At 41.7% G+C, this 24510-nt stretch overlaps 1 protein-coding gene and 1 long non-coding RNA gene across 3 annotated transcripts; one reads left to right on the top strand and one right to left on the bottom strand.

Annotated features, from left to right (window-relative positions):
- Positions 1 to 3595: 3595 nt before the first annotated feature.
- On the bottom strand, positions 3596 to 14458 carry elapor2a (endosome-lysosome associated apoptosis and autophagy regulator family member 2a). The gene is made up of 22 exons (XM_037253961.1): positions 14144 to 14458; positions 11920 to 12040; positions 10905 to 11094; positions 10573 to 10720; positions 9965 to 10054; positions 9767 to 9872; positions 9526 to 9678; positions 9209 to 9297; positions 8953 to 9133; positions 8736 to 8864; positions 8383 to 8473; positions 8201 to 8303; positions 7980 to 8117; positions 7303 to 7566; positions 6951 to 7124; positions 6433 to 6619; positions 6257 to 6353; positions 5895 to 5996; positions 5692 to 5818; positions 4803 to 4981; positions 4369 to 4540; positions 3596 to 4086 (listed from the first exon to the last, which is right to left on the bottom strand). The coding sequence occupies exons 1-22, from the start codon at positions 14276 to 14278 to the stop codon at positions 4018 to 4020; spliced, it is 3045 nt and encodes a 1014-aa protein (XP_037109856.1). The 5' UTR covers positions 14279 to 14458; the 3' UTR covers positions 3596 to 4017.
- On the top strand, positions 14370 to 20324 carry LOC119124240. 2 transcript variants are annotated; one of them, XR_005098227.1, is made up of 3 exons: positions 14370 to 14447; positions 16209 to 16594; positions 19148 to 20324. It is a non-coding gene; the product is annotated as an uncharacterized LOC119124240 (long non-coding RNA). The 2 variants fall into 2 exon arrangements; XR_005098226.1 differs by lacking the exon at positions 19148 to 20324 and having other exon boundaries at positions 16209 to 16684.
- Positions 20325 to 24510: the final 4186 nt, after the last annotated feature.

Genomic DNA, 24510 nt, shown 5'->3' with positions numbered 1-24510 from the left:
TCAGAAAGTGGGGGTGAGGGCGGGTGTGGCACTTTTCACTTTCATTTAAGCTTTGACCGTGATTTTTCCCTAATGAATTGGCCTGTTATTAGGAACACCTAAAAATGGCGGTGTACCTAATGAGGTGTCCGAGTGACGTCACAGATCAAACAGCCAATCAGAAAGTGGGGGTGAGGGCGGGTGTGGCACTTCTCACTTTCATTTAAGCTTTGACCATGATTTTTCCCTAATGAATTGGCCTGTTATTAGGAACACCTAAAAATGGCGGTGTACCTAATGGGGTGTCCGAGTGACGTCACAGATCAAACAGCCAATCAGAAAGTGGGGGTGAGGGCGGGTGTGACACTTTTCACTTAAACCAGGGGTGTCGACCTCCAGTCCTCGAGGGGCCGCGTTCCAATATGTTTTCCAAGTTACCTTCGTTAAGCGCACCTGCGTGAAAAGTTTTTGGTCTTTTCACGTTCTGCAGGAGCTAAAACTTTTCACGCAGGTGCACTTAACGAGGGAATCACACGGACACTCCATTAGGTACACCGCCATTTTCAAGTGTACCTAATAACAGGCCACTTTATTAGGGAAATATCATGGTCAAAGGTCACAGGTGTCAAGCTCTAGTCCTCGGGGCCGCGTTCCAATATGTTTTCCAAGTTACCTTCGTTAAGCGCACCTGCGTGAAAAGTTTTTGGTCTTTTCACGTTCTGCAGGAGCTAAAACTTTTCACGCAGGTGCACTTAACGAGGGAATCACACGGACACTCCATTAGGTACACCGCCATTTTCAAGTGTACCTAATAACAGGCCACTTTATTAGGGAAATATCATGGTCAAAGGTCACAGGTGTCAAGCTCTAGTCCTCGGGGCCGCGTTCCAATATGTTTTCCAAGTTACCTTCGTTAAGCGCACCTGCGTGAAAAGTTTTTGGTCTTTTCACGTTCTGCAGGAGCTAAAACTTTTCACGCAGGTGCACTTAACGAGGGAATCACACGGACACTCCATTAGGTACACCGCCATTTTCAAGTGTACCTAATAACAGGCCACTTTATTAGGGAAATATCATGGTCAAAGGTCACAGGTGTCAAGCTCTAGTCCTCGGGGCCGCGTTCCAATATGTTTTCCAAGTTACCTTCGTTAAGCGCACCTGCGTGAAAAGTTTTTGGTCTTTTCACGTTCTGCAGGAGCTAAAACTTTTCACGCAGGTGCACTTAACGAGGGAATCACACGGACACTCCATTAGGTACACCGCCATTTTCAAGTGTACCTAATAACAGGCCACTTTATTAGGGAAATATCATGGTCAAAGGTCACAGGTGTCAAGCTCTAGTCCTCGGGGCCGCGTTCCAATATGTTTTCCAAGTTACCCTCATTAAACACACCTGCGTGAAAAGATTTTGGTCATTTTCACGTTCTGCAGGAGCTAAAACTTTTCACGCAGGTGCACTTAACGAGGGAATCTTGGAAAATATGTTGGAATGCGGCCCCGAGGACTAGAGCTTGACACCTGTGACCTTTGACCATGATATTTCCCTAATAAAGTGGCCTGTTATTAGGTACACTTGAAAATGGCAGTGTACCTAATGGAGTGTCCAAGTGATGTCACAAATCAACCAGCCAATCAGAAAGTGGGGGTGAGGGCGGATGTGGCACTTTTCACTAGGGGGTGGAGCCACCTTTTGTATTTACACATAAATACTTGAATTTGTTTGCATATGCGTACGCAAACAAAGCGAGGTTCCAATTCTAAAAGCTCATTCAGGTATATGCTCAAACCTGGGATCGAACCGGGTTCTTACCGAGCAAGAGCCCATGTCACTAACCGGTCAGCTATTTCGACCTGTCTACCCTTAGCCGTCTGCACTCTTTTGTACTAATGATGTGCAGTCCAGTTCTTAAGTGGACTGAATCTTTAGAATTGGTTCACTCAAAAGATTTGTTAAAAAGAAATGTTCACCGAATCGTTCGCTACACTTTCTTATTTATTTATTTATTTATTTATTTATTTATTTATTTATTTATTTTTACCTCGTGTAGTGTACCTATTGAAGTGTCCATGAGGTGTACCTAATCACAGGCCACTTCATTAGGGAAAAAGCTTAAGTGAAAGTGAAAAGTGCCACACCCGCCCTCACCCCTACCTCCTGATTGGCTGTTTGATCTGTGACGTCACTGGCTTCTCTCAACAGGGAAAAAAATTAAGGCAGTAACTTTTTAGAAGTTTAGCTGTCAAACCTGTCAACATAGGTAGCCGTGTGATTACGCAATCCTCAGAGGAGGCAAGGCAGGAATTTGGCTCCTCCGAGCGAATCGTCTTCGGTTTTAAAATAACTATAAAAATTCAGCGATTTTGGTTCAGAATGATACAAAACTACTGAAATTAAAAGGAAAATGACTTTATAATAAAGACAATTGAATTTGTTTTTCCCCTTTTCATGATGGCAGGGGAGGCGTGGCCTCCCTTGCCTCCTCTGACCGCATGTCCCTGATCACTACCCATCAAAGCATGTATTGTGATAGCCCCTCACGTGTGAAGACGCGCATGCACACGCACGCGCACACACGCGCGTGCACACACATAGTTGAATCTATTTTGTTTTTATCAACACGTTTATGATGGACATTCAACATACGTGGATTTTCCCTATTCGCAGGCCCTATCGCCCACGAATGACAGGGGTCCCACTTTTCACCTAATCGATTCCTGTGTTGCAGGGTTGAGCGAAGAGACTGATTTTCTGTGTCCAGAGCGACCTCTGTTGGAAAATGAGGTAATTGCATAAATGTTTGTCTGGGAACAGGCCAAATATGGATTTGAAAATCAATTATAAGGATATAATTATATTATATAAATTATTATAATTTTCATAGTGGTATTTAGTGAATGACACAAACCTCATCAGGATTACTCATTTATGTGCGTTTTTTTGTTAATTGTGTAATTGGTTAGACTAAACAAATCCAAGTGTGTTTCGTATCATATAGTATACATCTGTATAATTTATTTTGTTTCTATTTTGAATAAAGAAATTCAAAAAGTTGTATTCTGACAAAACCTAATCTGAGCATGCTTGAAGAACTGCAGAGCTCTTCATTTTGTACCTAACTTTAATTTTATTTAAGTGATATTTTTAAATGGTTAAAAAAATATTCAAACACAGTCCAATATTTGAATATGTAAATCACTAGCTAAATATATTTACATGCAGTATGTTTTTAACAATACATTTTAATTTCTAGCTATTAAAATGTATTTAAAAAACACATTTTCTCTTATAAATTTCTATTAATTTGATCATGTTTAATTCCACAAACTATTCTGTAGAAACGTTTGGAAAAATTATCTATTATCTAGTGTTTGTCCCCCCCGCCCCAATTATTTAAATGCAGTATAATTCATAAATTCTACACAGTTTGGTAAAAAATAATGGTTTTCATTTTAAAAATGTTTAACTGAATTCCATAAAACATTTACCACACCACATTTTCTTTATTTGTCAAACTACACCTTAAAAATTAAATGCTTTATCACAAAAATTAACTTCTTTTTATTTATTGAATGGTCCAATCCTCCCCCCCAAAAAATAAAGAGCAACCAACAGGGGTCCACTTTTACATAAATAAGTCATAATTTATTTGAAGTACGGGACCTCGGCGTCCACCTCGCTGTACAACAACTGGAGCGAAACAAAAATAATACACAGATGACAAGTGGCCACAGATGCTTTTGTCAGGAAAGTAGGAGGGGGAGGGGTAAACACAGAAAATCCCCACCTTGTAGCTAACATAACCAAAACAAAGAAAATCATAGCTCCGTATAGCTCCCCAGTTTACCCTGAGCTCTTACCCACTTGTATCCACTTGAAGGCCACTGTGTGCGTATGTATGTGGTTATGTGTGTATGTATGCATGTGTGTGTGAGAATGTGCACGCCCAAAAAAGCTTATAGAGGTGGGTGATTGTTTTAAAGGGGTCTTCATCAGTGGACAATCTCCTGAGGGTCTCTCCCTTTTTGTTTCTCTTTGCTTTAACTCCACACCAAGCCTTTAGAATGAGATGAGTTTAGCTGCATGTTTTCATAGTTTTGCCCATTTTTCTGAAAAAAAAAAAAAATCAGTTTACTATAAAATAGTACGGTGTTCTCCTGCTATATTATGGATTTTGAACTCCATCAGGTGGACTTTCTTGGAGTTTGCGGTCCAGAGAGCCTTGTCAGAGGACAGAACATTTTGCAAAAAGTAGAATCATTCAACAGTTGGACATGAAAAGTTTAGAGAACGTCAATCTTGTTCGCCTGCAAAGCTTATATTGCATTTAGATCCTAAAATTTCACCCAAAAACCTGAATAACACTATCTTCTTACAAGAATGTAACTCACCTTGGACGCTATGGCTTTGAGTTTTCCAAGCAGCGAGGGTTTGGAGTAGACCACCTCATCGTCCATGTCGCCCTCATTCTCGCCCTCCATGACGGCGCAGCTGTCAGCGCCTGGCATGTCGCACTCCTTGCTGTTAGCGGACATGACCAAGCGCGAGTACTTATACTCCAACCTGCAGCACAGATGACACATATATGAATCAATAGGCAAACAGGTACAGGTACAGTGCATCAACCAGTATGTGCAGTACGTTTATGTGAAATACAATTTCATTAGTTTTCTTTAAATATATCAACATTCCACATTAAGAGCTTAACGTAGGTACTAAATGAGGGTTGCAGACTGACTGAGTATTTCAAGTACTTAGACACACAAACTGTAAATAGTACAAGTACATAAGCTAGATAAAATAGACAGACAACCAGATAGCGTACCGCTTGTTCTTTTTCCAGAAGTAGCAGGTGAGCGAGACGAGCAGCACGGTGAGGAAGGCGCCCAATCCGGCGCAGAGCTGTACCCAGAGGTCCATCCCTTCGCACGGCAGCGTCTCCTTGTCGGGCAAGCTCACGCCTCCCATGCAAACCTTAGGCTCCGTCCACACGTAGAGCAGATCCTGCAAACAAACGCATCAAGCTCATCAAGTTTGTCCCTTGATCTACAAACAGAATGAAAACAAAAGGCCTCTTTAATTGATGTGCTTGTGTATAAAAAAAAAAAAAACTCAAACCCAAATCAACTACTAGGGAATAAATCTGTTCCAGTCCCATGAAATAAATCAAAGTGTTCATGTAATAGGTTTTTAATAAGAAAAACAGCACTGTCAAATCTCATTTGGTATGAAAAGATATCATGCATTAAATTACACAACCATGTGAAACATTTGTGAGCTGCCCATTTCCCAAGTTTTGTTTTTAAGTGAGTCTTTCTGTATTTTCTCAGTTTGTGATTTCGCAATTGGTCTAATTTACATCTCCTACCTGAATTTCATGTCAAAGCAAAAGACTAAGCACAGTGGCTTGGTGATGCCTCCACGAGTGGAAATACAATTCACGGTTTTACTGTCTGGCCAGTCGTAGCTGCTTGCCTCATCAAAACCCTGAGCTGCGGCTCTGGATGCCTCCATAACAAAGGCCGTACTCTGCATCAACACCGCAGGAGAGAGGAGCAGTGAGCCTTAAAATTAGTTTGTAAAGTGCACTATCATTTTCTACACCTAGTGTTTTCTGACCAACATGTCACAATGAGGACAGGCGCTATAAGAATGGATGTATGTAGTGTAAAAATAATGGAAAGAAAATCTCAAACTTGAGAGACTCCACAAACCATTTGTCCCGCCTTGCAGGCTCCCTCTATGCGGTGGTAGTCGTTCTGGGTGCACGTGGGACATGCCCCGGAGCTCTCCCACAGGAAATGAAAGGTGCAGCCGTCGCACGTTCCCGCGGGACATGTACTGCAAAAGATGTGAGGCGTGAGCGAGCGTAATAATAGGAACCTGGTTCATTGAACCATAATGGTGATGCGCTTACCTGGGCACAGAGAGTTCTCCTTTGGTGCTTTTTAAGGGATTGCAGCGCACTGACACCACTGTGCTGCGACCCGACTCGCAAGACGAGGTGGGCTCCAAAGACCTTGGCAACAAATACGGCAAGCACTTTTGAATGAACGTTCCAGCCAGTGCAATAGGTGCACCACAAAAAACAAGAGCGATCCTTTCACCATGATATAGAACATATTTCCAAAAGCAATCGAGAAAACAGGAAATTTCTGTAATGATTATTTTAAGCTTTTTCTCTACTTTCAAGATATTTGATGATTGGCTAACAAAAAACCCAAATTTATTATCTAGTGAAATTTGAATAATGTTAAAATGATTTTTTTAAAGGCTTACCGGAAATAAAAGTTGACATCTGGCACTTTCCCGGAGGAGTGGGGGAACAGCTCCGGTCGTGCCTTAATACCAGCATGTGTACTCTCGACCGTTGCGCCTATTCAAAGTGACATCAAGTTTTAGCATGTTCATCACGGACAGCCACGGTTGCGTACATCGTGTACTCAGCTGCTCACCGAGGAAAGTGTCAGCCAGGTTAATGGACTGCGAGGTGAGTGCTGTGTTGAAGCCTCGTCCGCTGGCTGGTATTATGGTTGATTGGCAGATGAAGGTCTGAACAGCGTTGCTACCGTCGCTGTGCTCGCTCTGAGAACCGCTGACAGATAGGTCGGTCACGTTGTCTTTGCACAAGGCCAGATGATCCTTGAGAGGGGAGTGCATAGAGGATATTTCCTGATCATAAAACGGTCACAAAAGGGTAGCTTATCCTGGTAATGATACCATGAAACAAGGCTGCAAGATACAGTACTAGCACATCGCTAATATTAGCCCATTCACTGGTGTGAACGTTTTATATTCTTGAAAACTGAAATCTTAGAAAAATTGTTTACTGCCACCAATGTTGCACAGTCAAAAATACTTTTAGGGCCACATAAAGAGCTCTCTAAAAAAATAGAATAAGCCATAAAGATTTTTTTGTCCTTGTTTTTTTTTTTAATAAGAAGGGCATGTATCCGCTGTTGTGTGCTCTCACCTGTCCTCCACACAAGCTGATGTTGAACAGGTGGAAGTACTTGGTTCCCTTGGAGGTGAAGCTTGGCCCGTTCATCAGCGTTCCCACCGAGCCCAGCGGGCTGAAGTCAAAGGTCATGGTGACGTTGCCGTCCGTGTGTGTGAAGTGACAGTCGCTGTAGCATAAGCGGTGGTCCTGGAGCACAATGTGAAGCATAAAGTACATATGTAAATGACAACCATGGATGAATTTCGGTCATCGATATGTGATTGCGTGAAGGGAAAGATTTGTGCAAAAACATAAATTTCTCGACGTGTGACCAGATGTGTGAATTCAATGTTTGCGTGACGCGACAACAATCTTCCGAACCGACCTTGCTGCTCTGGCTGCCTGGTCCGCAAGGTTTGCAGGTGTCCGGTCCCGGCGTGGCCTGGGGGAGCAGGTAGGTGTCGGGAGGGCACTCGTTGCAGTGGCTGCTCTGCGGATCGATGTAGTGACCGGGCGGGCAAGGAACGCACGCCGAGCTGGACGGCTGCTCACTGAGGGCGCAAGCGCGACACTCGGACGACACCCCGTCCACCGCGTTGCTGACCACGATGGAGTAGATGCGTGCCACGTCGTTCACATAATGACGGACCTACGCAAGGAAGAACGCACACACGTGTACATGAGGGACTCAGGGTGCTAAAAAGCTAATTGACAGCAATTTCACAAGTAACTAAAATGACATCAGAATAAGGTTCCAAATAGATGAAAAATAAATACAGTAAATACAAAAATGAAATGAATAAAAATAGTATGGTAGTAGCAATGTCAACACTTTTAAATGAATTGCAAAAGGCAATTCAACATTTACTTGATATGGTATTGTCGCCACATCAGAGGTTTTTTTAAATACTATGATGACCAAGCATTTTAAATTGTCTCAGCTGGTTTACTGCCCAAACAGGTTGCCCCTGAAATCCCAAGTAAACAATGCAGGCAGATTTTTGAGCCAGATACACAACCGTCGAGTTTAAGTGGACTTTTAAAAGTCATGTCACAACTTACACCCGTGGGCTGGTTGGTCCTCTGGAAGGCCCATGTGTAGGAGACCGAGGCATTTTTGGTCATGATGTGTGTATAAGACTGTCTTGTTTTGCTGCTCTCCCAAGACTCAACCACAGTGGTGCTCTTGCGGTTCACATCCTTCAAAAATATATACACAATAAACTAGTCAACACTGTATGAAAGAAAATGTTGGCACTATACTGACAGGAGTTCCCCCTCACCATCATAAAGTAGAATTCACAGTCAGCGGTGCACACAGTCTCAAACTCAAACGTAATCCGGCCAAACTCTGTGCCAGAGTGACTGGATAAGGACGTCGGAAGCCTGGGGGAAGTCGGACAAAGAAAAAGAGTCATGACGAGCAGAGACGCGACACAAGGAGTGACAAGAGAGACATGCTCACTTGAAGCCGGGAATATGAATGCTGAGGATGAGGTAGTCATTATCCGAGCTTCCCGCACCGCTCCGGATGTGATCGCGGGCCACCTCCCAGCCTAGAAGATGGGACGGCACAATGAGATTTTTGGACAAAAGTTATGATGAAAATCCGTTGATACAATACCGTAAACTGTTCTTTTCATATTTCTATTGTACATGGTCGGAACGTCAAAAAAAGCCATGCGTGTTATAATAACCCTTCCTGTTATGTTGAAGGAAAAGGACTTTTTGTTGTAAAATATATTCTAAAAATGAAGTAAAATTCCAGTCTCCCTCAAAAACATCTGCTAGCATTTTTGCATTTTCTATTGTTTTCACCGTTCATGCCGTCACACTTGGAGTTCCCCACGTTGAAGCAAGATGTCTTCATGTTCGGGGGAAGAACGTTCCACCACTTGTACTCAAAGCCCAGGGTGGGCTCGGTGCCCGCCGGGCACTGCTGACATGCTGGCGAGGGACACAAAAAAGAACAGATGAACAAAAAGTGAAGGAGGCCCAATGACGAAACAAAAGCAACAATGAGAAGGCTTGGTACGTTTCATTCCGTCCGAGTAGGACCCAGTGGGACAGGGCAAGCAGACCGACGTGTCGTTGTTATAAAAACCAGGGTTGCAAGGAGGGCAAGCTTCTCGATCGCCACCAGGGGGCAGCCCCTCGGCTCCAGTCATGTTCTCCAGGCAGACCTTTGGCTTGATCCACTTATATAGCACCTGTGTCTGCAGTTACAAAGGAAATTTAATGTGCAAGCATTTCCAGAAGGTGATTGGTTAAGAGTCACCAGGTTTCCTTACCTTTCCGTCTTTGTCGCACGCAGTGTGAATGTTGAAGAAGTCTTTCTTGGAACATGGAGGTCTGTTCTTACATTGTCCGGATCCCTCATCTGCAAAATAATACATTGAGTCAACATCAAAGTAAAAATCAGCTATATGTCTCAGGTCTGCCCATCCCAGATTGAGCAAAACAGAACTGCACTGCGATTTAGTGAGTTTTGACAGACTCAATCCCTATTGAGCCAGATTGGTAGTTCAGCTTCTACACCTGTTTGCACACCAAAATTTACACCATAGTAAATCAGACCCTGTGTGCCCATGAGAGTGTATGTGTCTACCTGCATATTGAGTGGCCTTGTCGCAGGGGGAGCAGGAGCTCGCCCCGTGGCCCGAGAAAGTGTCCCGAGGGCAGGGTTCACACGTGGAGGAGCCTGGCACTCGGTTGAAAGTGCCCGGCTTACAGGGGAAACACTCGGATGTGTAGGCCACACCTGGAGAGAGGAGGAAAATGTGCCAAGGGAACAGATGAATACCTGCTGGAGTAACGATTCCAAGAGAAAAAATAGAGATAAAACAAACCTTCTATTTGGATGTTTTTCAGGAGGACAGGTTTTGCTGCTTTGGTGCTCACCGTGATGGCACCAGTCCTCCAGTACATGATGTTGGTGCCAGACTTGAGGTTTACCTGGTGAACATGGTGACCAAAAAAAAGTCACAATTAGGGCAAAATTTAAAAACTTCTCTATTGGTGCAAGTTTAACGTGCTTTTGAATTTACCGTGTGGGTGGCCCATTCTCCTTGGCTGGTAATCTTAAGCCATTTAGTTTCGGCGTCCTGATCCATCTCTTGACACTGATCATTCTGGATCTGCAATCCATTCAACACAATTACACTCAATTAACTTTCACCTCAACTGATGACCACACTGAATACTTCACTGCAAAGTTTATTTAAAGTTTATTAAAATTTTATTTGATAATAGGTTATTATAAATAAAATATAAATACTAACCATACGTACACATTTAACATTTTTAGAATTGTTTCAACTTGTTACTTTATTATAAATACTGCAATAAGATTATTAACATGTAGACATAAACAGCATATAGATTTAAAATGATGTTTTTTGATCATTTGTTGATACATCCAGGAGTAGTATTGTAGAAAACAGAAAAAGATTTTTAAAAATCCTGTATACTGTGTAGATATGATTTATTTTTTTAATCGATCAAGTTATTTAATATTCATAATATAAAAAGAACAATTTAGTGTTGTTTGATTTGCAAATACAATAGCTGCTTAAATTGATGAAAACGAGCTGGCCAATCGGTCTTTCATAAAAATCCAAAAGCACCCAACCAAGTGTGTGTCTTTTCTACGTACAAAGAACTCAAAGAGCAAGTTGTTGTCCGGGTACTGATACTCAAACGTGACGGATCCCTGCTTCTTCAAGTGGACCGAGTACACCAGTGAGACTGTGCACTCGTCCCGGTTGGACGCCAGATAGCTTCCCTGAGGGACCCAAGAAGAGCTGGAGAAGATGAAGAAATAGCAAAAGGGTCACATAAACAAATTCTCACTGGATTATAAATGGCACAGATCAAATTACATGCATGAATAAAACATACAGGAAATGCATTTATACATGTGTGCAATTTCCGATACAGTTCATGAGTCATACAAGCGGAGGTAAATATAATGTGTGTTTGCGACACCTATTGCACATGAGGTCTCTGTCTTGGTGGGCGCCGTTTTCCAGGGGGGTAACTAGGCTACTGAATCCCGCCGGCATGGATTCCCACTCGTCAAAGCGGATGCCGCTGCCCAGAGAGTAGCTTCCTGCCGCGCAGCGGGTGCACTCTTGGGTTGACATCTCCAGAAACTCGCCAGCTTTGCACGAAAAGGCTACAAACACACAACATTGTTGGATGACAAATAGAACCTTTCACCACGGCATCATACGTAGTGCTGGGTGGCAAAAGGGCAAGAATGCTCGTCGAGGTTGATGCAATTTCTAACAACATCGTTATGTCTTTATATATATATATATATAGATATATATTTATTAAAAAAAAGAGACTGTGAAGGAGAAACAAGCATTGGTGGAAGTGAAGCAGTGTTGATGCAGTACAGGCCAAACCTGTTAGCAGGCATGTCTAACAACTTGTCTCACCACATAAGTGAGCTGTTTAACAACCTTTATTTCCTGCTTACTGTTCCGCTTATTTGACCTACAAGACTTCATCATTTCCATCATCGCTCTAATCACTGTGTTAATTATCTAATGAAGTAATGGCGTTATTATGGGCCTCAAATAGCCTGAAAAAGAGGCAGATTAGGATAGCTAGCTAGCTAGCTACCTAGATAGATGGATGAATTGATAAGATAAACCTTGAAATTAAACTAATAATTTTCTGAGTTTAATGGACAACTATTCTGTACTATTACAACTGACTAAAAAATAGACACGTTTCTTCTCCTATATTTCAGACTTTAATTGCAAATGAATCTACAATTAGTAGACATGTTAATGATAAATTGACGCATTCCTTTTTGAAACCGCCTGTCTATGAGCAGTGCAGCTCCTCTTTAGTTTTGCGTTCATTGGCCTTTCATTGGAAGACACTCCAAACAGATTCGTTCAGGATGAGTTTTGAAAAATTCCAGGCTGACGATAAGGAGGTGTCAACACATATGATGGAAGCACAACAAAACATGCCAGCGACTTACTGCAATCAGTGCCGCGCACTGGATCAGGCAGGCCGACGCAGGCCCCGGGGTTGTGCGGGATGGCCGCCCGCCAACGAGAGCCCGAACTGTGGCACTCTGTGTACTCAAAATAGTAGTCCTCCTGCAAAAAAAAGGAAAGCACCACAAATTGAAACAAAAACAGAGCCCAAATACTTAAAACCAGCATCAAATATCAATATTAGCGGTGTGAAGTCCCAATCAAAATATTTGGTCTTACACCTTTTCAAGGAATACAGGTAGGTGGACTTAAATTCAATTAAACGATGCATCGTAGGACCATTTAACCATTTAAGTTTCATCAACACAAATTTGTCATCTTGTTCTGAATGCACTGATTTTCTATCACGTCGATGATTGGAAAATATTGTTCCAAAAGCACACGCACTTCAACTGAAATGATACAATAATGTGTTTGTGTTACCAGTAGTTTTTTAAAAGTGTGTCATATTTGTCATGCACTAAGGACACTCCTTCCCTCCTCCCCCCTTTATCAGAGTGAAATTGTTTGGTTTAATGAACCATAAAAGATGAAGCAACTGCGTTAACAAGCTCAAAGCGTTTCCACTTTGCTTCCACTGAGGCGAGCTCATGCGACAAGTAATTACCACTCCTTTTTTTTTTTGTCTGGAAGCACAACATTCCACCTTCACGTCTATGGCAACAACCGCTTTACATGTTTTTGCAGTGTCATTGTTTTTAATCTGTATGAGAAAATTTTTGGTCACATTGAAAATGGGGGGAAATACCTTGTCATATATTGTTTAGGTAAAAAGTTGTATTTTCAAAATTAAGGTTGGATTTTTTTTAGAATGGAGTTGTATTTGTGTTTTCAAATAGAGTAATTTGTTTACTGTATTTGCATAATACTAATTTGACCGAACAAAAATAACCCTTTATCTAAAAAAAACATGAATAATCGAAGCATGTTTCCACTAACACGGACCATTTCCGCTTATGACGAGGCAGCAAACAATAGACCTAATTTACGGGAAGGTTTCCTCCATCGTTTGTAATTTGCTTTAATTTGCGACGTTTCGCAATGAGGAAAACATCCCCTGCCAAGTATGCTTGGAAGAACATTGCAACCAAAGAGAATTAAATTACCAAATTGTTCCGGAGACAAGGTCAAATGTGCATTACTTAAAACACGGAAGAAAGCTCAAAAACTACCCTAACGATTACGTTTTGATTGGTCTTTTGCTTTTCATTGAAGTCAGGGGTAATATCTAATTCATTTTAAGGTCATAATTGCCAAGCTGTAGTAGGCAGTGATTGCTTTCAGGAATGTTGCCCCTCTATCTCAGGGACCACTATGACACAAGTGTGCTTTTCTGAGGAGGTGTCGAACTGAACCAGAGCAGTTGGACGGGAAAAAAACAGTCCATGCAGGAAACTGATAAGCACACAGTGGCCCAAGTTCAACACACTGGAGCGAGGAAGCACTCATGAGTCATGTTCTGACAGGGGTGTCCAAAATTGGACCGAGGGGCCATTTGCAGCCCTTGCTGTTTGTTTATTATCAGTCTGCGGCATATACCAAAACAATCCACATGGCCCTTGTTTGCCTGTTTAGTTTCTACACTCACTGGTTTTACATCAAGCTTTTCTAGATTTTCAAAAATGCAATAGCAGAAAATTATTTCTGCACTACTTTCTTTACATTCCTCAGCACAGATCTTTCTTATTTTAGTTCTGAACATGGAGATGTGATTCTGTTGCTGCATAAATCCTGAGAAATTGTTGACTTCCTGCTTCATCACCTACTGTAGCTGTTTTTAAAATAAATATTTCTATCATCAACAATATAGCATTTCTTTTCGGATTAGTTTAATCGTGCTAAATATTGTCACTACAATTTATTATTATTACTATTATTATTTTGCCTCAACAGATATTGTTTGGGTTTGTTTGGGTTTTGGGGGGGTGATGGGATTTCTATGACTAACTTGAGATACAAGTAAGAATTCATGTTGTAAATCAAAATACCACAGTGTCAAAGTGACCCTTGACAGAAAGTCTTTAAACCTCTGATCGATTTGAAGACTTCTCAAGAAACCGGAAATATGCCCCCTTTTTCCATCAGGAGACAATGAACGCCACACGCAGCCCAATCAGTGCCCAACCGGCAATGCATGGTGGGAATAGGTGAGGAATAAGCAAGAATGGAACGTAAATCGGCGTGAATTCGGTGCGGATCGCTCACCTCCGTGCAGGGCCGCTCGGCCCCGTCAATCATCGTCAGCGTGCAACAGAGGAAGAGGAGGACGACGGCGGGGAGATGTTGGATGTTGTAGATGGTGAGAGCCCAGCTGGCGACGAACCGAGCCGGCGAGCGCATTGTTGAGCATCCAAGGAGCGAGAGCGATGAATAACTGAGGTAAATGTAATTGTTATTTCGTTGTTAAACAGCAATCAAACGCATGTTTCTGTCGTCGCCAATTTATCAGGCTTGCCACCTGCGATTATCCTCGGACAGCGCTCTCCCGCGGAGCTCCGCGTCTGTCAAGGTAAAGAATAAAAAATAGAACATCCGAGTATGGATTTCCAAAGTAAAACAAGTATTGCTTTCATACGTAGTTTTAGACCAATTGCACCCATTCTGTTTATTTTATTGTATTATTTAAATATATGTTAGGCATTTTAAAGTGCTAGAGTGCCTGAAAATCTCCTATGTTTCTTGTAATAAAACCATTGCGTATTATTTTGAAGGCAAATTACCTACGTACTTTAGCGTATTACCGTTTTTTCTGCAATATCTCACTTCAATGTGTAGTTAACCACAGTGGAGTGACGCTTCAGTGACGTTTACCAAGGAAAAAAACAATTGTCCTACCGCGAACAATGACAAATAAAAAAAGGACAATATGCTCTCTAAAAAACGACACTATTTTCGTTATAATTTCAACAAAAGTCAACCCTGAATAAATATCGTGACAGACGATTAGTGTCCTCATTTAAGGGGCAGCGGGAATGATATTATCATTGCAATATTCATGTTGACCGCCAGATGTCAGACAATTCCTCAATTATCTGATGCTGATGAGGGTCAAATTGCGTTATTATCAGCATGAGGACGAGGAGAATTTTTTGTAAAATAATTTGTTAGAACTACGAGGAGTAATATTAGTAATAAAAGTAGCATAAGTAGAAGGAGCAATAGGTGAGGAATTGTATTATATCAAAACTTGATTGCGGGAACACACAGATTTTAGTCCTTAGCACAACAAAAAGAACAAATCAAATCTGATTTCATTTCCACAAAGCACGCTTGTACAGTTAACTGATGATTGCTTTGACATGCTTTATGGTATATTATAATATGCATAATGTCAATCTTATCTTTCTGTTTTGTATTTCAACTGAGTGTCATGCAGCATCTCCCAGCACAGTTGTCTCATCACATCAATATGAGTGTGTCGCCTTCATACAATACATGACCTCATGTGTGTCTGTCATTGAAAGGCTACACTCAGTACTTGGGCCACCAAATGAGTGAAGCTCTATTGCTCTTCTCCTTTCTCTTTCTGCCTATCACTTACCTTGTCCTCCTGTAACCAGAGCGCCGTCATCCGCCTCCGTATTCAACCAGCTGTAACCTTATGATAACCTCTACGCTTTTCTTTGCGCCACTCTGCAGTCAGATGAATCATTTATTAGCGCTGTCCAAGTGCAGGATAAGCATGTTATCGAATCGGACAGTAATCGGAGTGCTCCCCTCCATGTGTGGAACCACGTGGCCTTGCTGGTCTTTCTAAAGAGACCAGGAACTACCTGATGGAGTAATCGGAAACTTGTAAAGAAAAACACACACACCAAGATCATAAGAGGACACAACAAGCTGTAGGACGAGGGATTCTTACTTGCGTGCTGGTGGTTGGGAATTTTCCTAACAAACTGAGAGGATGATAACTTAGTGATGGACGAGGTGGTATCTGGGTACTCCTACAAATGGCAAATCTGCTAAGGGACAAGTGGACAACTGCCTGGGAGAAAAATTTCATCGTCACTCGAGGACCATTCTGGATTAACAGACCAATATTTAGTGATTATCCTGTTACGGGTTGTGGGCAGCTGGATCCTTGTCAAGCCCTGAAGTCAGGCAAGTGAACCACTGCACGAATTATTTTGCATCTAACCACCAATCACACACCTGACATTGGGCGAAAGGCTGAGACAGACTCCCTGGACTGGTTGCCAATGTGTCTGCATTCAAGTCAGGCAAGTGAAACAATGCACCATTTACATTTGACATTTTATTTCATTTACAGATGAGCTACTGGCTATATTAGAAACAACCTTGGTCCACTAGATCTAGCATCTGTCTCCCATCATGCACGGACTTCCTTGCCCGTCCCTAAGCCATTGTTTCGGCTACCCCTCCGACTCCAACAGCGAGCCAGCTCTTGCTCCAGAATCTGCAGCATGTCGAACACACGAGCTGGACCCGGTGACGTCTCAGCCAGATGCCGATTCACCTCAGCAGAAATCTCAAGGGACCATTGGCTCTTTCTCCACACGAGAAACTAACGGAACTAACTCAACGTGTAACCCTCAGGACAAAGATGACCTTTGCCTTTCCTCCAGCTCAGAAGGCGATGATGATGAATTTTGTACTCATATCCCCAGACCCTCCATTATCGTGAGACACCCCAAGGTAAAAAGTAAACTGCCCTCTTTATGATTCCTTCTGTGGTGACGTCACAGTTTATGTCATCTATTACGCGTGATTTTTCTTTTAAACATCGAAAATACTAACATGCATGAATAATACAAGATATCGGAGTACACAGTCTACACATGCAAAGGGAAACAAAAAACGGGGAAGAGTGGGGCTCAATGTTATATTCACAATGTAAACCGCAGTTTTTATAGTCCTTTAGTTCGAAGGCCTTGGGGTTCATAGAAAAACTCCAATAGCATTTTAATTTCAGCAAACATATGTGTGCCTTGTGCGTCCACAAGGGGGCGTCATAAACCAAATGATGTCATGCACTAGCTGAGTTTCTTGTCCATCTCAACAGAGGGGGTAAAAGTACTCTGTATTCAAGAAGACTTGTGTAAAAGAAAAAAAACTGGTTAAAGTACAAAAAAGTATAGACTGAAATGTGCTAAAGTACATACCTTATTTTGAGTAAGGAGTAGAAAGTACAAATACAGTGTCTGTTTTCAAATGCAGGGCGTAAAATTATACCCACAGATCCACTCACACTTCGGGGTCACTGTGTTCAGATGACGTTTCCTAATCAATGCACATGTCCCTACATGCAGGGAGGGATGTCACATGTACCATAAGCTATGTCCACAGGGGACGATCAATAATGCTGAGCAACAGAGAGAAATGGCAAATGATGAGAGTGGAGGAAGAGGTGTACGTTTTTGAGTGGGAATCCTGGAAATTATGCTGAATGGAAGGATAGCTCACAGTAGTGAACGAAAAGAAAATGGGATTTGTGCTAAGTCGCAAAATTTTATTGAACAAAATTAGTGTCAAACACGGAGCTGAAATTTGAAGATTTTTGGCTTATTCATCTGTGGATGTTCAGGCAATAAGGCGGACAGTAGACACGGGAGCGTTTGCAAGCTAACTCTGAATAAATGCTATGGTCTACCAATTGTAAGCAGTGACTTCATCATGAACAATCCTTTCCTCTCTTGATTGGCTGGAAGAGACAATTTCCTGATTTCCTGAACAAACACCAGAATAATAATGCTTTGTCATCTAGCGACACGGTTAAATAAGCTCCACCATAGGGTGGAAAGTGCAAACATGACAGAAAAGGTGATGTATGGTTGGCGTTTGCCATTCACTTCAGTAATCTCATGTTATATTCCATATCTTGAACAATTGCAGCATTGATCTCAAAGGTTAAAAATTCCGTGTGTGTGTGTGCTAATAGCGTTGTGCAAACTGAGCATTTATCACTAACCTTTCATATGATAACCGTGCGCATGCAATGGCTAAAACTGTAATCTGAATTCTTTGTCTATGCAGTAGTTGCAAAGATAAGGTTCACACAAGAATGTCTGATATGATAACACCATTCTTTGGTGTGACTTACATGCGTGCGCTTACACACACATGCATGCGTGTGCACACATACACACAGACACAGGATAATAAACCATTACAAAGCACGGGTATTAAGCAAACAGCAGTGTTGTTTTTTGAGTGCACAGAAGAACATGATCCTCCCCCAGTAGAACATTTATATCAAAACATAGTGTTCTCATGCAAAACCACTTGAGGTGGGTTTATTGCCATACACGCCTAACCGCTGTGTGTGTGTGTGCGTGTGCGTGTGCGTGTGCGTGTGTGTGTGTGTGTGTGTGTGTGTGTGTGTGTGTGTGTGTGTGTGTGTGTGTGTGTGTGTGTGTGTGTGTGTGTGTGTGTGTGTGTGTGTGAGAGAGTGAGAGTTTGTCATGATTTCATCGCAATGTAAATCATGTGACCACCGGTAGTGTAATGGTTCCAATAACTCAGTGTGATCTGACTTATATGCCAAAAGTCAGCCGGGATGGACGGACATATAGATGGACGGATCAATCGATGAATCCATGAATGGATGATGGATGGACAGATGGATGAATCCATGAATGGATGGAGGAATGGCTGGATGAATGATCAATGGATGGATCAATGGATGGATCAATGAATCCATGAATGGATTGAGGAATAACTGGATGAATGATCAATGGATGGATGGATGGATGGATGGATGGATGGATGGATGGATGGATGGATGGATGGATGGATGGATGGATCCATAAATGGATTGAGGAATGACTGGATGAATGATCGATGGATGTTGACAGACAGAGATGTGGGTGGATGGATGCATAAATGGAAGGATGGCTCAACCGATAGATGTAGAGTATGTGAATAATCAATTTCCTTGGCTTCAGAAAGCCTTTTAACAGCACCACCTCAAGTGTGTTTGCCCCATGATGCAGTATGCTTTGGATCATTCACTTATTCACTTATTCGTACTTATCTCTTTCCATCACCAACAACTTTTACGCTAATGACGTGATTCCAATTATTCCCTAATGATGACACAGCTGTTGATTTGGTACAAATGTTCAAATATTATTTTAATAAAAATAGAAATACATACATGTCACTAATATGTCACCTCTGCTGCAATGCCTTTGTGGGGACTGACTTTGATCCCCTTTAACCTTTCTTCCCACACACACTCCATTCCAGGAAACGGCATCTGCCAGGACAGCCGACAGAGGAGAGACAGAGGATGGGCCGTTATCAGGTATGGAAAACAAAACCAGCTTCCTCCCATTTGCTCTTTTGCCTCCCTCAGCTCTGATATGAGCTGGAAAAAAAAGTCCCCGGCGTGATGTTCCTTTGCTGATGGAAAAACAACTTCGATTTGACGTGAAGGGGAAAGTATTCAAGAGGAAATAACAGGGTGACACACTGGTGACCTCTCTTGCATGCGAGTTGAGCTGGCAGTTTCCATGACAAGTGTGCGCTTAATCCACGGAGTTAAGTGGCGTATTCATAATAATGTGATTGACAATGTGTGGCCATGCGTGCAAAATGGATATTAAAGCAAACCGACGGGATGGCGCCAAACAAAGACACGCTTGCCCCAGCTGCTGGCAGCCTCTTGTTGTTGTCTTTTGTTTCATGGCCTCTTTTGATAGCAATAAATGAGTTTCTCTGTTGGGGGTTAATAATTCCTGCAAAAACAACCTGCAGAAACAATAAAATGCAATACAATAACCCGTTATTAGTTTTGTACTGGTTTTGTATGGGCCAGTAGATATAGCACACAAGGATAAGAAAATGAAGAATGAAGAAAATGAAGAAAATAAAATCATCTAATTATGATATTCTGCCCAGCAATCAATTGAAATCAGCAGCGAGAGCATTATAAGACAATGTGAGTCCAAACAAATAGCAACAATAATTGTCCGCGACATTGTCTTTGCACAATAAACTACATGCACGATAAACAAAGCTTTAAATGTGAACAAATGGGAGGAAGAAAATGCAGAATTATTTTACTATCTGACCGCTGTGGATGAGTACCTCTGTGAAAGTGGTTGTAAATATGAATCAAATACCCCAATAATGATCAGCAGCATTATATCTGATGGAAAAAAGGCAGAAAGAATTGGCAGCGGTATTTACCATCTGGATGTGAGTCATAGAAACTCTGAATGAAATGCAGCAAGAATAGTCAGCATTTTATGCGTCAACTGCATGTGACTAATAAAAATGATATACGCAGATGTGATTGGAAGCTCTACATGGATAAATAAACTGTCAGTTGATTAGAATGTGATCAAAAGGCAGCACGAAAAGACAGCGCCATTGTTATGTTATGTTGTTTCTCTTCTATTTTATTGGCGTTAAAAGCAGCGAGGCCTCTGCTTTTTAGCAAGCGGGGAAATGCTTAACCACACTCCACTATCTGTGTGTAATGCGTTGCTGACCCGGCCCAGCATTTGAGATGCTTTTAAAGGATTAATATCTTTCAAGTGTGCCACAGAGACGTCAACAAACAAAAACAAGTGAAAGACACAATGTTGTCTCTGTAAGTTTAACAAGTGCGACCTTATACAATACGCACGTCTCCATGTTGCTTGCTACCACTGATGGTTGAGTTGGATGAATTATATGATAGTTTGTTTCCTGGTTTTCTTGAAAACATAATGAATAATGAGAAAATAAATGGTTTGGTTTTCCGTCTTCCCAAAAAGTTGGTGCCTGAAATTGTCGTCCAATTTTGGAAAAACCCATGAATGAATGTCACTCATCTTCTGTTGTGACCCACATTCTAAAAACATGCGCATTAGGTTCATTGAAGATATTAAATTATCCAAAGGCTCCTATGAGGGCAAGTGCGATGGATGGATGGATGGATGGATGGATGGATGGATGGATGGATGGATGGATGGATGGATGGATGGATGGATGGATGGATGGATGGATGGATGGATGGATGGATGGATGGATGGACGGACAGACGGACGGACTACCAAATACAGTGTTTAATGCAATTCCAGCTAAAGTGTAATCGAAACATCAGACATCCTTAAATGGTGCGGCATTTGCTAATCATTTATGTGTGAAACTTAAAAATGATGAGCTTCAACCGGCACACTACGAAAAACTGGAGTCCAGCTCGGTGGATATTTTATCCTCTACTGTATGGCAACTGAGCCATCTGCTCGCACTCTTGATAGCAGTCATTAAGACTAAGTAGAAAGGCTCTCCACTGTAAAGCTCAATAAATCTGCATGGCTTGACCAGTAATAAGAGCCTGCCCCAAGCGACAACATCCGAAGGTTTTGCGTATGCCAAGCTTTTGACGAACACTCGTGAACTCAACACACATGCAAATGTTGCCTGCAGACGTCGGAAAAAAACATACCAGCATATGGTCTGTAATTTACTCTTCTGTGCTGGGCAGCAGGGCGTAGTCATTTGAGTAGAAAACATCTGTGGCTTTTGTCACCTTAAGCACAGGGGTGGCAAACGTTGTCACACTTGAGTTGAAGTATAGATACTTGTGTGGATGGCAGAATGTGTGGACACATTATGTGATTAACAAAAATGTGGATGGCGTAACGCTGATGTAAACGAGAAGTATGAGTGTGCATGAATGGGTGGGAAAAAGGCACGGCCGTGCACGGTCTTGGCGTGAGTGCTTGTCAGTGGTTAATGGAGCCGGTGAACAAGCCATCAATTCACAAGGGTGCTGAGGGGATGACACAGCTCTGACTTCACGAACCTCAGCTCGCCTGGCACCGCCAAAAATGTGCTCTGTTATGTGTCACAACTTTGTGGTTGAATGCGTGAGATAAATAAATGCTGCACAATATGTGTACATAATCTGAATGAATTTTCCAAGTTGGGATGGATAGAAGTGTGAATCTGTTCTGTCGTCTGGATTGAACTGTAACTGTACAGAAAATGCTTGAAAGTGGCATGTTAAGAAGTGACCTGTAATTGTTTGCATGCAAATTTGTGCTTCATGACATCGCCATTGCCTGAGTCACATGCAGCTTGATGATAAAGTAAATATATTGTGAAGTTTTTTATTGTCTTTATGGGGATTATAATTTTCAGACACAAATACATATTTTGTTGACTTTTTTTTTTTAGAATCAACAAGTAGCTCAGCCTTTATCTGTCTGAGGGGCCACATTTGCATAAAATAAAGGCAAGGCAATCGACAAAACGTTAACATTGATGACAAGTAGAAAACCCAAATGTCCACTGGGTCATCTATTGCAAATGCAGTTTTGGAAAAGACTGTGAGAACAAGCAGTTGGTGCGAGCGTATCTGGGCCACGATATGCAAATGATGGTGTCTCGGGGCGTTTTTGTGGCTCTATGTGGATGGGCATGCCAAATAAAAGATGGTAAAAGACAACAAGAACCTTTCATCCTTTTTGGGCTAAGACAAATCACTGTTTTAGTGGTAACAAACATGAAGTCCCCTGACAACAATTTCTACACTCGACGTGGCTGGACATTTCTAAAAAAAACGGAAACATCCATGGCAGAATCAAACAAGAACTATTTTGATCCAACCAAATTGGGGAACTTCAGAGCTTCCATTGTATTCTTTTGGATGGGAACAAACTAACATCTGCATTCTACCAGCGGCCAGCTCGCAACACTCAAGCAGTGAATGCTTTTCTATAAGCCGCTTGTCGGACTCAAAGTTGGATCTTCTTCATTCACAGACTGCATTCTTAGCAGCCACCAAATGGGTGAAAAACATCCAAATGACAGACAAGGAAGACTGCTTCATTTTATTTTTTTCTTAATTACTGGGTTGATCAAGCCCATGCAGACAACGTATTGACGCCCTCGTTTTCATGTAGCAAACAAACGCTGTTCAATGGCCTCAGGATTAGTTTGACTGTATCTTGGATTTTCTCTGCTGTCTCTTACCAGTTATAAGATGTTAAGTTAAAAAAAGATAAAAATGGGCTTGAAGAGAAACCAGCCAACAATGCTTCTTACACATGCCAGAAGCATATGGTGGGAGTAAGCAGCAACACTCATCTCAAAGTAGGTCGGTCGTGGGGGGGGACGGGTGGGCGTTGTTTATGTACACTGCAATTACATGCAATTATTAACATTACTCCTTTTCCTATGGTGGCACATGCCCGAGCAAGCTGCTCATTATTGCAGCTTAATGATAGAAAAACAAGTCCTCATCAGTCATTTCATTCACCATAGTATAATTAAAGCGATGAATACCGTATAGTATCATGAATGAAGGAACAGGCATTTCTTCTCGGTTTGAGGACCTGGCCTTACCCACTGTAATTTTCTTTTCTAATCTCCTGAGACAACTGTCTTCTTTGCTTCCTCCTCCCATGACACACACCATAACAACCATAACAATAACAGTTCACAAAAAATAGAAAAAATAAAAAGACTAAAAATATAAGACACAGATTTCAGTCAGAAACCGAGAGAGAACCACTCACAAAAGGTATTTTAAAAAAATAATTAAAAAGAAAAACAAATCAGTTAACGCGTGTTAAAGGCCAGTAGATGTTAACAAGGATGTCAAGGAGGAATTGACGCATTACATCCGATCTATATTACAATTATACGTCCGATTCGTAGGACTGATTCTATTTCCAAATGTTTGCTTCCCCTTTACGCTACCATGACATGTATTGCATCTGGGCTACTTGCAAGCAAAACACGGGAATTGTGTCACCATGCGGAGTAAATCTACCCAATGACTTGCAGATAACCACCATATCCTGTCTATAATGCAGAAAGGACAAGGGGCCCCCCACGTGCAGGAACCCCACATACGTATGCACATGTGCACACACGAGAACTGTGGGAAAACATTAAACGATAACGGAAACATCTGTCTGGAACAGTTGGAGCTCGGAGGGGTGAGGGGCTGCGAAAAAGTCCAATTTCAGGTCGTGACATCCAGTGGGGACACACACACACACACACACACTGCCCCCACATATACTGTATAAACAGGAAGAGGCAGCAACACGGTCATGTACAGTCAAGAAATCAAGAATTCAATTCAATTGACCAATAAATTGGTTAACCAATTCTTTAAATATATAAATTTATTTTAATAATAATACAGACATTTTACTATTTTAAGAAAATGCTACAAATATTACTGAACTTTTGATATTGTAAACCCTTGGTAGACCATACTTAGCTCGCTTTTCTTTTTTTAATCCTTTGTCAATAAAGGTCCGCCCTGTATCAAGTTTTGAGTAATTATTACCTTCAGGCACAAGGAAAGTAGTACAGTTATACCACGAAGGAAACTGTGTAAATAGCACCGTGGTTCTGAGAGGAATTTCAAATATTTTACACAACTACAAAAAGGTTGCTCAAACCAGAAATCCGGGTGTGTCTTGACACACTCGGCCTCGTATCACGAGTTTACATCACAGCTGCACACTAAAAGAAGTGCAGGATTTCTCTGTAACCAAGAGAAACGGAAACCACAGTAGGCAACGTTAAAGGGTTTGCTTTACTAGAATAAGCGTGCACTTCCCGTTACACCTTTAACACATTTTGGCAAGTGAAAG

This window comes from Syngnathus acus, chromosome 6, assembly GCF_901709675.1.
Source record: "Syngnathus acus chromosome 6, fSynAcu1.2, whole genome shotgun sequence".
Classification (NCBI taxonomy): domain Eukaryota; kingdom Metazoa; phylum Chordata; class Actinopteri; order Syngnathiformes; family Syngnathidae; genus Syngnathus; species Syngnathus acus.
Note: the sequence above shows the minus strand (reverse complement) of the source record. Positions and strands in the feature narration are given on the sequence as shown.

What these genes read in the sequence shown, in the direction of transcription:
- elapor2a (XM_037253961.1), bottom strand. Translation starts at nt 14,278, where the DNA reads ATGCGCTCGCCGGCTCGGTTCGTCGCCAGCTGGGCTCTCACCATCTAC. An exon ending in GATGTCAACTTTTATTTCCG is followed by an intron (nt 5,997 to 6,256) that starts GTAAGCCTTTAA and finishes TTTGTTGCCAAG; the next exon opens with GTCTTTGGAGCCCACCTCGT. An exon ending in TTCTGGAAAAAGAACAAGCG is followed by an intron (nt 4,541 to 4,802) that starts GTACGCTATCTG and finishes TCTGTGCTGCAG; the next exon opens with GTTGGAGTATAAGTACTCGC.